We start from the raw sequence: 13,366 nt of genomic DNA on the forward strand, positions 1-13,366 counted from the left end.
TAGGTCTGGTCCCTCTAACTACAACGCTGTGAAACCAGTAGGTCTGGTCCCTCTAACTACAACACCGTGAAACCAGTAGGTCTGGTCCCTCTAACTACAATGCTGTGAAACCAGTAGGTCTGGTCCCTCTAACTACAACACTGTGAAACCAGTAGGACTGGTCCCTCTAACTACAACGCTGTGAAACCAGTAGGACTGGTCCCTCTAACTACAACGCCATGAAACCAGTAGGTCTGGTCCCTCTAACTACAACACCGTGAAACCAGTAGGTCTGGTCCCTCTAACTACAATGCTGTGAAACCAGTAGGTCTGGTCCCTCTAACTACAACGCTGTGAAACCAGTAGGTCTGGTCCATCTAACTACAACACCGTGAAACCAGTAGGTCTGGTCCCTCTAACTACAACGATGTGAAACCAGTAGGTCTGGTCCCTCTAACTACAACACCGTGAAACCAGTAGGTCTGGTCCCTCTAACTACAACGCTGTGAAACCAGTAGGTCTGGTCCCTCTAACTACAACGCTGTGAAACCAGTAGGTCTGGTCCCTCTAACTACAACACCGTGAAACCAGCAGGTCTGGTCCCTCTAACTACAACACTGTGAAACCAGTAGGTCTGGTCCCTCTAACTACAACACTGTGAAACCAGTAGGTCTGGTCCCTCTAACTACAACACCGTGAAACCAGTAGGTCTGGTCCCTCTAACTACAACGCTGTGAAACCAGTAGGTCTGGTCCATCTAACTACAACGCTGTGAAACCAGTAGGTCTGGTCCCTCTAACTACAACACCGTGAAACCAGTAGGTCTGGACCCTCTAACTACAACACCGTGAAACCAGTAGGACTGGACCCTCTAACTACAACACCGTGAAACCAGTAGGTCTGGTCCCTAAAACTACAACACTGTGAAACCAGTAGGTCTGGTCCCTATAACTACAACGCTGTGAAACCAGTAGGTCTGGTCCCTCTAACTACAACACCATGAAACCAGTAGGTCTGGTCCCTCTAACTACAACGCTGTGAAACCAGCAGGTCTGGTCCCTCTAACTACAACACCGTGAAACCAGTAGGTCTGGACCCTCTAACTACAACACCGTGAAACCAGTAGGTCTGGTCCCTCTAACTACAACGCTGTGAAACCAATTGGTCTGGTCCTTCTAACTACAACACCGTGAAACCAGTAGGTCTGGTCCCTAAAACTACAACGCTGTGAAACCAATTGGTCTGGTCCTTCTAACTACAACACCGTGAAACCAGTAGGTCTGGTCCCTCTAACTACAACACTGTGAAACCAGTACATCTGGTCCCTCTAACTACAACACCGTGAAACCAGTAGGTCTGGTCCCTCTAACTCCAACTCTGTGAAACCAGCAGGTCTGGTCCCTCTAACTACAACACCGTGAAACCAGTAGGTCTGGTCCCTCTAACTACAACGCTGTGAAACCAGTAGGTCTGGTCCCTCTAACTACAACGCTGTGAAACCAGTAGGACTGGTCCCTCTAACTCCAACGCTGTGAAACCAGCAGGTCTGGTCCCTCTAACTACATAGCCTACTTCCACCATCATTTCCCTCTAAATTGGCCTGCCTCTCTGCCTCTCTCTCTCTCTCTCTCTCTCTCTCTCTCTCTCTCTCTCTCTCTCTCTCTCTCTCTCTCTCTCTCTCTCTCTCTCTCTTTCTCTCTCTCTCTCTCTCTCTCTCTCTCTCTCTCTCGCTACTCGCCGCTCTACCCCTTCTGCTCCCTCCTGGGCCTCCGTGGCTGAATCATTTCCTTGCCCTCTCTCTGTGATTGATTGCCCACCATGGTAAGGTAAAAAACACTTTGCCCCTGATTACCTCTGAGCACAGAGTGGCTCCACCACAGCAGACTGCCTGCCCCCTCATTACCATGTATCCAACCCGGCTCCCCTTCTACCCTTCGTCCGTACCACCATCCCTCCCCTATCTCCTTCCCTACTCCCCATCACCTCACCAATGCAAATACATAGGCTGCCTGCCAAATGGCACCCTCTTCCATATTCTGTAAAGTAGTGCACTATATAGGGCATAGGGTGCCATTTTGGAGGACGCCAGACTATTATGACTCACTATGCCTAGAGTTCAGTCTGAGCCCTGGCCTCTGAGAAGTCAAGGTAAGTAAATGGACATATTTTAATGTGAAGTCGTGCAGATTACATTAGGGGTCGCGGTAATGACAGTGATTAACGGGACAATCGAAGAACATTTGTGGCCTTTTTCACAAGCCCTAGTATGGTTTGAGGAAAATCAAATTGCATATACGAGCGACCTGCAATTTATGTTCAATTTTCTCTGGGTCTCGGGGCCCTAAGTGCGAGGCTTCATTGATTGACGTTATAAAAGGCAAACAATAGGTTGCAAATGCGCTCTTTTCAATTTAATATTCTTATATTATGAATCAGGTAAATATGGGAAATCCACAGGCCAATCCTTTCAATCATCTCTCAACAAAATAACTCATCAAGAATAATTTTAGGGGTAATTGTTTTTTCCCTTTCTCCTTCTCTTTTTCAAACGCTGGAAGCTGAGAGGAAAACAATGGAATTGAATTACTGACAAAACGTGGTCGGAATTAAACTAGGCTCCTTACAAACTATCCATAGTCGGAATAAAACTAGGCTAATTTTAAACTATTAATTTTCTGAATTATACTAGGCTAATTTCAAACCATCCATGGTCAGAATTAAACTAGTTTCATTCCAAACTATTTATTGTCTGAATTAAACTAGGCTAATATTAAACTATTAATTTTCTGAATAAACTAGGTTTATTTTAACCTATTCTGGGTCTGAATTAAACTAGGTTTATTTTAACCTATTCCTGGTCTGAATTAAACTAGGTTTATTTTAACCTATTCTGGGTCTGAATTAAACTAGGTTTATTTTAACCTATTCCTGGTCTGAATTAAACTAGGTTTATTTTAACCTATTCTGGGTCTGAATTAAACTAGGTTTATTTTAACCTATTCTGGGTCTGAATTAAACTAGGTTTATTTTAACCTATTCCTGGTCTGAATTAAACTAGGTTTATTTTAACCTATTCTGGGTCTGAATTAAACTAGGTTTATTTTAACCTATTCCTGGTCTGAATTAAACTAGGTTTATTTTAACCTATTCTGGGTCTGAATTAAACTAGGTTTATTTTAACCTATTCTGGGTCTGAATTAAACTAGGTTTATTTTAACCTATTCCTGGTCTGAATTAAAATAGGCTAATTTTAAACTATTCTGGGTCTGAATTAAACTAGGTTTATTTTAACCTATTCCTGGTCTGAATTAAACTAGGTTTATTTTAACCTATTCTGGGTCTGAATTAAACTAGGTTTATTTTAACCTATTCTGGGTCTGAATTAAACTAGGTTTATTTTAACCTATTCTGGGTCTGAATTAAACTAGGTTTATTTTAACCTATTCTGGGTCTGAATTAAACTAGGTTTATTTTAACCTATTCTGGGTCTGAATTAAACTAGGTTTATTTTAACCTATTCCTGGTCTGAATTAAACTAGGTTTATTTTAAACTATTCCTGGTCTGAATTAAACTAGGTTTATTTTAACCTATTCCTGGTCTGAATTAAACTAGGTTTATTTTAACCTATTCCTGGTCTGAATTAAACTAGGTTTATTTTAACCTATTCCTGGTCTGAATTAAACTAGGTTTATTTTAACCTATTCCTGGTCTGAATTAAACTAGGTTTATTTTAACCTATTCCTGGTCTGAATTAAACTAGGTTTATTTTAACCTATTCCTGGTCTGAATTAAACTAGGTTTATTTTAACCTATTCCTGGTCTGAATTAAACTAGGTTTATTTTAACCTATTCTGGGTCTGAATTAAACTAGGTTTATTTTAACCTATTCCTGGTCTGAATTAAACTAGGTTTATTTGAAACTATTCTGGGTCTGAATTAAACTAGGTTTATTTTAACCTATTCCTGGTCTGAATTAAACTAGGTTTATTTTAACCTATTCCTGGTCTGAATTAAACTAGGTTTATTTTAACCTATTCTGGGTCTGAATTAAACTAGGTTTATTTTAACCTATTCTGGGTCTGAATTAAACTAGGTTTATTTTAACCTATTCCTGGTCTGAATTAAACTAGGTTTATTTTAACCTATTCTGGGTCTGAATTAAACTAGGTTTATTTTAACCTATTCCTGGTCTGAATTAAACTAGGTTTATTTTAACCTATTCTGGGTCTGAATTAAACTAGGTTTATTTTAACCTATTCTGGGTCTGAATTAAACTAGGTTTATTTTAACCTATTCCTGGTCTGAATTAAACTAGGTTTATTTTAACCTATTCTGGGTCTGAATTAAACTAGGTTTATTTTAACCTATTCCTGGTCTGAATTAAACTAGGTTTATTTTAACCTATTCTGGGTCTGAATTAAACTAGGTTTATTTTAACCTATTCTGGGTCTGAATTAAACTAGGTTTATTTTAACCTATTCCTGGTCTGAATTAAAATAGGCTAATTTTAAACTATTCTGGGTCTGAATTAAACTAGGTTTATTTTAACCTATTCCTGGTCTGAATTAAACTAGGTTTATTTTAACCTATTCTGGGTCTGAATTAAACTAGGTTTATTTTAACCTATTCTGGGTCTGAATTAAACTAGGTTTATTTTAACCTATTCTGGGTCTGAATTAAACTAGGTTTATTTTAACCTATTCTGGGTCTGAATTAAACTAGGTTTATTTTAACCTATTCTGGGTCTGAATTAAGCTAGGTTTATTTTAACCTATTCCTGGTCTGAATTAAACTAGGTTTATTTTAAACTATTCTGGGTCTGAATTAAACTAGGTTTATTTTAACCTATTCCTGGTCTGAATTAAACTAGGTTTATTTTAACCTATTCCTGGTCTGAATTAAACTAGGTTTATTTTAACCTATTCCTGGTCTGAATTAAACTAGGTTTATTTTAACCTATTCCTGGTCTGAATTAAACTAGGTTTATTTTAACCTATTCCTGGTCTGAATTAAACTAGGTTTATTTTAACCTATTCCTGGTCTGAATTAAACTAGGTTTATTTTAACCTATTCTGGGTCTGAATTAAACTAGGTTTATTTTAACCTATTCCTGGTCTGAATTAAACTAGGTTTATTTGAAACTATTCTGGGTCTGAATTAAACTAGGTTTATTTTAACCTATTCCTGGTCTGAATTAAACTAGGTTTATTTGAAACTATTCGTTGTGAATCTCTCCACAACGTACTTGCCGCATTCATCAAAAATAAAATAGATGTTCAAACCCATCCTGGAAAATACATGTGTTTTACGGATACTGACAATCATGATCACTTTGTTTTTGTCCAAAATAGCACACTGTTCCCTTTATAGTACACTTAGGTGTCACGTTCGTTGAATGGAGGAGACCAAGGGGCAGCGTGAGATGATTGCATCTTATTTTAATGAAGACGAATAAACACTTAAACAAATTTACAAAACAACAAAAACGAACGTGAAGCTATATATGATAAGTGCAGACACGGGCAATAACCCACGAATTTCCTTAAAGAATATGGCTGCCTAAATATGGTTCCCAATCAGAGACAACGATAAACAGCTGCCTCTGATTGAAAACCAATCTAGGCAACCACAGACTTACAAAACACCTAGATGGTAAACAACCCCATAAACCTACAAACCCCTAGACAGTACAAAAAAACATACATCACCCATGTCACACCCTGACCTAACCAAAATAATAAAGAAAACAAAGAATAATAAGGTCAGGGAGTGATATAAGGACTAGGGCCCATAGAACTCTGATCCAAATAGTGCACTAAGGCCTAGGGCCCATAGAACTCTGATCCAAATAGTGCACTAAGGACTAGGGCCCATAGAACTCTGGTCCAAATAGTGCACTAAGGACTAGGGCCCATAGAACTCTGGTCCAAATAGTGCACTAAGGACTAGGGCCCATAGAACTCTGGTCCAAATAGTACACTAAGGACTAGGGCCCATCGAACTCTGGTCCAAATAGTGCACTAAGGACTAGGGCCCATAGAACTCTGGTCCAAATAGTGAACTAAATGGGGAATATGGTGCCATTTGTACTGGGTTTTCTGTCTCCCAGACTAGCTCAGTGTAAACACACTAGACACTGTAACATCTCCCCCCCACGGCTCCTACACACACACACAGTGACCACTTTAATGACTCACACTCAGGCGAATGAGCCACCATGTTGGCTCTGCTGTTAGCATGTAGAGCAGCATTGGGTTGAGGCTACGCCATGAGCTGTAATGGATGCCAGGTCAGTGTTAGTACCGGCTGTACCGCGGTGTGTGAGGAGGGAATGTGCCGTGTGTTGGAATGTTAAACAAAGGTCAACACCAAGTCATTATTAACACTTTGCTGTTAATTCAATTTCGCTTCAACATCTCTGCCTACAGGGAAAACACATGGGAGTAGAAAGGTTGGGATAGATACCGGACGATACCGGGTTGTTTCTGTTACAGTATCAGCAGTATAGACTAGTTGTTACTATATCAGCTGTCTGTGTCTCTATAGACTAGTTGTTACTATATCAGCTGTCTGTGTCTGTATAGACTAGTTGTTACTATATCAGTTGTCTGTGTCTGTATAGACTAGTTGTTACTATATCAGTTGTCTGTGTCTCTATAGACTAGTTGTTACTATATCAGCTGTCTGTGTCTCTATAGACTAGTTGTTACTATATCAGCTGTCTGTATAGACTAGTTGTTACTATATCATCTGTCTGTGTCTGTATAGACCAGATGTTACTATATCATCTGTCTGTATAGACTAGTTGTTACTATATCATCTGTCTGTATAGACCAGTTGTTACTATATCATCTGTCTCTATAGACTAGTTGTTACTATATCATCTGTCTGTATAGACTAGTTGTTACTATATCATCTGTCTGTATAGACTAGTTGTTACTATATCAGCTGGCTGTGTCTGTATAGACTAGTTGTTACTATATCATCTGTCTGTATAGACTAGTTGTTACTATATCATCTGTCTGTATAGACTAGTTGTTACTATATCATCTGTCTGTATAGACGAGTTGTTACTATATCATTTGTCTGTATAGACTAGTTGTTACTATATCATCTGTCTCTATAGACTAGTTGTTACTATATCATATGTCTGTATAGACTAGTTGTTATTATATCATCTGTCTGTATAGACTAGTTGTTACTATATCAGCTGGCTGTGTCTGTATAGACTAGTTGTTACTATATCATCTGTCTGTATAGACTAGTTGTTACTATATCATCTGTCTGTATAGACTAGTTGTTACTATATCATCTGTCTGTATAGACTAGTTGTTACTATATCATCTGTCTGTATAGACTAGTTGTTACTATATCATCTGTCTGTATAGACTAGTTGTTACTATATCATCTGTCTGTATAGACTAGTTGTTACTATATCATCTGTCTGTATAGACTAGTTGTTACTATATCATCTGTCTGTATAGACTAGTTGTTACTATATCAGCTGTCTGTATAGACAAGTTGTTACTATATCAGCTGGCTGTGTCTGTATAGACTAGTTGTTACTATATCATCTGTCTGTATAGACTAGTTGTTACTATATCATCTGTCTGTATAGACTAGTTGTTACTATATCATCTGTCTGTATAGACTAGTTGTTACTATATCAGCTGGCTGTGTCTGTATAGACTAGTTGTTACTATATCATCTGTCTGTATAGACTAGTTGTTACTATATCATCTGTCTGTATAGACTAGTTGTTACTATATCATCTGTCTGTATAGACTAGTTGTTACTATATCATCTGTCTGTATAGACTAGTTGTTACTATATCATCTGTCTGTATAGACTAGTTGTTACTATATCAGCTGTCTGTATAGACTAGTTGTTACTATATCAGCTGGCTGTGTCTGTATAGACTAGTTGTTACTATATCATCTGTCTGTATAGACTAGTTGTTACTATATCATCTGTCTGTATAGACTAGTTGTTACTATATCATCTGTCTGTATAGACTAGTTGTTACTATATCAGCTGGCTGTGTCTGTATAGACTAGTTGTTACTATATCATCTGTCTGTATAGACTAGTTGTTACTATATCATCTGTCTGTATAGACTAGTTGTTACTATATCATCTGTCTGTATAGACTAGTTGTTACTATATCATCTGTCTGTATAGACTAGTTGTTACTATATCATCTGTCTGTATAGACTAGTTGTTACTATATCATCTGTCTGTATAGACTAGTTGTTACTATATCATCTGTCTGTATAGACTAGTTGTTACTATATCATCTGTCTGTATAGACTAGTTGTTACTATATCATCTGTCTGTATAGACTAGTTGTTACTATATCAGCTGGCTGTATAGACTAGTTGTTACTATATCAGCTGGCTGTATAGACTAGTTGTTACTATATCAGCTGGCTGTATAGACTAGTTGTTACTATATCAGCTGGCTGTATAGACTAGTTGTTACTATATCAGCTGGCTGTGTCTGTATAGACTAGTTGTTACTATATCATCTGTCTGTATAGACTAGTTGTTACTATATCAGCTGGCTGTGTCTGTATAGACTAGTTGTTACTATATCATCTGTCTGTATAGACTAGTTGTTACTATATCATCTGTCTGTATAGACTAGTTGTTACTATATCATCTGTCTGTATAGACTAGTTGTTACTATATCAGCTGGCTGTGTCTGTATAGACTAGTTGTTACTATATCATCTGTCTGTATAGACTAGTTGTTACTATATCATCTGTCTGTATAGACTAGTTGTTACTATATCATCTGTCTGTATAGGCTAGTTGTTAATATATCATCTGTCTGTATAGACTAGTTGTTACTATATCATCTGTCTGTATAGACTAGTTGTTACTATATCAGCTGTCTGTATAGACTAGTTGTTACTATATCAGCTGGCTGTGTCTGTATAGACTAGTTGTTACTATATCATCTGTCTGTATAGACTAGTTGTTACTATATCATCTGTCTGTATAGACTAGTTGTTACTATATCATCTGTCTGTATAGACTAGTTGTTACTATATCAGCTGGCTGTGTCTGTATAGACTAGTTGTTACTATATCATCTGTCTGTATAGACTAGTTGTTACTATATCATCTGTCTGTATAGACTAGTTGTTACTATATCATCTGTCTGTATAGACTAGTTGTTACTATATCATCTGTCTGTATAGACTAGTTGTTACTATATCATCTGTCTGTATAGACTAGTTGTTACTATATCATCTGTCTGTATAGACTAGTTGTTACTATATCAGCTGGCTGTATAGACTAGTTGTTACTATATCAGCTGGCTGTATAGACTAGTTGTTACTATATCAGCTGGCTGTATAGACTAGTTGTTACTATATCAGCTGGCTGTATAGACTAGTTGTTACTATATCAGCTGGCTGTGTCTGTATAGACTAGTTGTTACTATATCATCTGTCTGTATAGACTAGTTGTTACTATATCAGCTGGCTGTGTCTGTATAGACTAGTTGTTACTATATCATCTGTCTGTATAGACTAGTTGTTACTATATCATCTGTCTGTATAGACTAGTTGTTACTATATCATCTGTCTGTATAGACTAGTTGTTACTATATCAGCTGGCTGTGTCTGTATAGACTAGTTGTTACTATATCATCTGTCTGTATAGACTAGTTGTTACTATATCATCTGTCTGTATAGACTAGTTGTTACTATATCATCTGTCTGTATAGGCTAGTTGTTACTATATCATCTGTCTGTATAGACTAGTTGTTACTATATCATCTGTCTGTATAGACTAGTTGTTACTATATCATCTGTCTGTATAGACTAGTTGTTACTATATCATCTGTCTGTATAGACTAGTTGTTACTATATCATCTGTCTGTATAGACTAGTTGTTACTATATCATCTGTCTGTATAGACTAGTTGTTACTATATCATCTGTCTGTATAGACTAGTTGTTACTATATCATCTGTCTGTATAGACTAGTTGTTACTATATCATCTGTCTGTATAGACTAGTTGTTACTATATCATCTGTCTGTATAGACTAGTTGTTACTATATCATCTGTCTGTATAGACTAGTTGTTACTATATCATCTGTCTGTATAGACTAGTTGTTACTATATCATCTGTCTGTATAGACTAGTTGTTACTATATCAGCTGGCTGTATAGACTAGTTGTTACTATATCAGCTGGCTGTATAGACTAGTTGTTACTATATCAGCTGGCTGTATAGACTAGTTGTTACTATATCATCTGTCTGTATAGACTAGTTGTTACTATATCAGCTGGCTGTGTCTGTATAGACTAGTTGTTACTATATCATCTGTCTGTATAGACTAGTTGTTACTATATCAGCTGGCTGTGGAAACTACTGGGACAATTTCAGATGCAGGAGGGGAACGAACCCTCATCGTTCAAAGACTGAGGTCGTTCGTGGGGGTTTTGAGTTGTGGCAACATGCTGACTAAACAGGGTTGTGTGTGTGTGTGTGTGTGTGTGTGTGTGTGTGTATGTGTGTGTGTGTGTTTGTAGGCAGATGGGCCTGCCACTCAATCTCAACATAATCACAACTCTTGTCACTTTGGAATGGTCTTAAATTCCAAATCGTATTTGGACAAACCTTTGTTACCTACGTGGGCAAAGCGTTGACCTCGGTCTGCACTGGTCTGTCTGTCTGTCTGTCTGTCTGTCTGTCTGTCTGTCTGTCTGTCTGTCTGTCTGTCTGTGTCTGTCTGTCTGCACTGCACTGGTCTGTCTGTCTGTCTGTCTGTCTGTCTGTCTGTCTGTGTTTGTTTGCGTGTGTGTGTGTACATACCGTAGACCAGAACGGTGGCGGGGGAGCTCCGGCGTCGAGCCACAATGTTCTTGGCCACGCAGGTGTAGTTGGCCGTGTCCGCCAGCCTGGCCTGTTTGATGATCAGATTACGGTCTGCAGTCACCAAGAAGTTGGGCTCGCTTACCGGGTCGATCACATGCTCGTTCCTCTGCCACTCCACCTGAAAATAACAGACCTGGAAGCTTCAAACAAACTGTGTTTTTTCATGTTTTCACAACCAGGGACAGACAGAGGGACGTCCCTGTCCCCGTCCCCTGCCCTGACGATGATGGGTCCACTGGTGAGATGACATTATTACAGACACAGACAGGGGGAAGGTATTCAGTAAATCATTTCAGAGGTAGATAAACATTGTGGTGTCTAGACGGATGTAGCTGTGTCTTTGTCTGTCAGGTTATGTCCAGTCTAATCCCTGTGAGAGTAGCTATGTCTCTGTCTGTCAGGTTATGTCCAGTCTAATCCCTGTGAGAGTACCTATGTCTCTGTCTGTAAGGTTATGTCCAGTCTAATCCCTGTGAGAGTAGCTATGTCTCTGTCTGTAAGGTTATGTCCAGTCTAATCCCTGTGAGAGTAGCTATGTCTCTGTCTGTAAGGTTATGTCCAGTCTAATCCCTGTGAGAGTAGCTATGTCTCTGTCTGTAAGGTTATGTCCAGTCTAATCCCTGTGAGAGTAGCTATGTCTCTGTCTGTAAAGTTATGTCTCTGTCTGTAAGGTTATGTAGTCTTATCCCTGTGAGAGTAGTTGTGTCTCTGTCTGAAAGGTTATGTCCAGTCTAATTCCTGTGAGAGTAGCTATGTCTCTGTCTGTAAGGTTATGTCTCTGTCTGTAAGGATATGTCCAGTCTAATCCCTGTGAGAGTAGTTGTGTCTCTGTCTGTAAGGTTATGTCCAGTCTAATCCCTGTGAGAGTAGTTGTGTCTCTGTCTGTAAGGTTATGTATCTGTCTGTAAAGTTATGTCCAGTCTAATCCCTGTGAGAATAGTTGTGTCTCTGTCTGTAAGGTTATGTATCTGTCTGTAAGGATATGTCCAGTCTAATCCCTGTGAGAGTAGTTGTGTCTCTGTCTGTAAGGTTATGTATCTGTCTGTAAAGTTATGTCCAGTCTAATCCCTGTGAGAATAGCTATGTCTCTGTCTGTACGGTTATGTCCAGTCTAATCCCTGTGAGAGTAGCTATGTCTCTGTCTGTAAGGTTATGTCCAGTCTAATCCCTGTGAGAATAGCTATGTCTCTGTCTGTACGGTTATGTCCAGTCTAATCCCTGTGAGAGTAGCTTTGTCTCTGTCTGAAAGGTTATGTCCAGTCTAATCCCTGTGAGAGTAGCTGTGTCTCTGTCTGAAAGGTTATGTCCAGTCTAATCCCTGTGAGAGTAGCTGTGCCTCTGTCTGTACGGTTATGTCCAGTCTAATCCCTGTGAGAGTAGCTATGTCTCTGTCTGTACGGTTATGTCCAGTCTAATCCCTGTGAGAGTAGCTATGTCTCTGTCTGTAAGGTTATGTCCAGTCTAATCCCTGTGAGAATAGCTATGTCTCTGTCTGTACGGTTATGTCCAGTCTAATCCCTGTGAGAGTAGCTGTGTCTCTGTCTGAAAGGTTATGTCCAGTCTAATCCCTGTGAGAGTAGCTGTGTCTCTGTCTGAAAGGTTATGTCCAGTCTAATCCCTGTGAGAGTAGCTGTGCCTCTGTCTGTACGGTTATGTCCAGTCTAATCCCTGTGAGAGTAGCTATGTCTCTGTCTGTAAGGTTATGTCCAGTCTAATCCCTGTGAGAATAGCTATGTCTCTGTCTGTAAGGTTATGTCCAGTCTAATTCCTGTGAGAGTAGCTGTGTCTCTGTCTGTAAGGTTATGTCCAGTCTAATCCCTGTGAGAGTAGTTAGTCCAGTTTGGATTTCACTGAGGGATCCCTTCTCCAAGTAGCTAGTAGAATTGCTGTTGCTAGTGTCGTGGTAATTTCCTGTATTACTAAATAAGGAGTTTACAAACCACACACAACTCAGATTTATTTTTTAAACTTCATATTTTAATAATATGAGCTTCACCATAGCCCTTTGACTCGCAGATAAATTCAGTGTCTATAAACAAATTCTGAGAGTTTCAACATAATGGCAACTGAGATATTTTATAGCAAAGATCCACCCTCTAGTCGACATGACAAACCACAGATAATAGGAACTGTTCACAAAGAAAGACTTTTACTTGAGAGAGGAGTATCCCATAGCCAGACAGCATTCTCTATAAATTATCGTTCAGACAAGGTTCTAATCTCGTTCTTGGTACTTCATATTACAAAAACATTACCTCATCCAATGGCATATATCAATTGTCAATTCTAGATACATCCATCTCAAATACAATCCACCCCTGGACAAGCTCTCTGAGAGGAGTGAGCCTCTAGGTCATATACTAGGTCAAGATAAGTTTCAACATCAGAGGGGACATACAATGGTTCCAGACACTGCCACACTCCTCCCCCCAATGGGAAAAGTAGCGAGTGACTGGAGTACAGACATGGTGGAGCCCTTCACATGGTTTAACAGATA

The 13,366-nt window shown here is 38.9% G+C and overlaps 1 protein-coding gene across 1 annotated transcript in view; it reads right to left on the reverse strand.

Moving 5' to 3' along the window:
* The window catches only part of LOC110513519 (netrin receptor UNC5A-like), a 598,088-nt gene that overhangs the window by 168,848 nt on the left and 415,874 nt on the right, over positions 1-13,366 (reverse strand). Inside the window, exon 5 of the mRNA XM_036943545.1 lies at positions 10,807-10,987. Within this exon, the coding sequence (XP_036799440.1) occupies positions 10,807-10,987 (181 nt within the window). The remainder of the gene's footprint in view (positions 1-10,806; positions 10,988-13,366) is intronic.

Source organism: Oncorhynchus mykiss, chromosome 14 (assembly GCF_013265735.2).
Source record: "Oncorhynchus mykiss isolate Arlee chromosome 14, USDA_OmykA_1.1, whole genome shotgun sequence".
Taxonomy (NCBI): domain Eukaryota; kingdom Metazoa; phylum Chordata; class Actinopteri; order Salmoniformes; family Salmonidae; genus Oncorhynchus; species Oncorhynchus mykiss.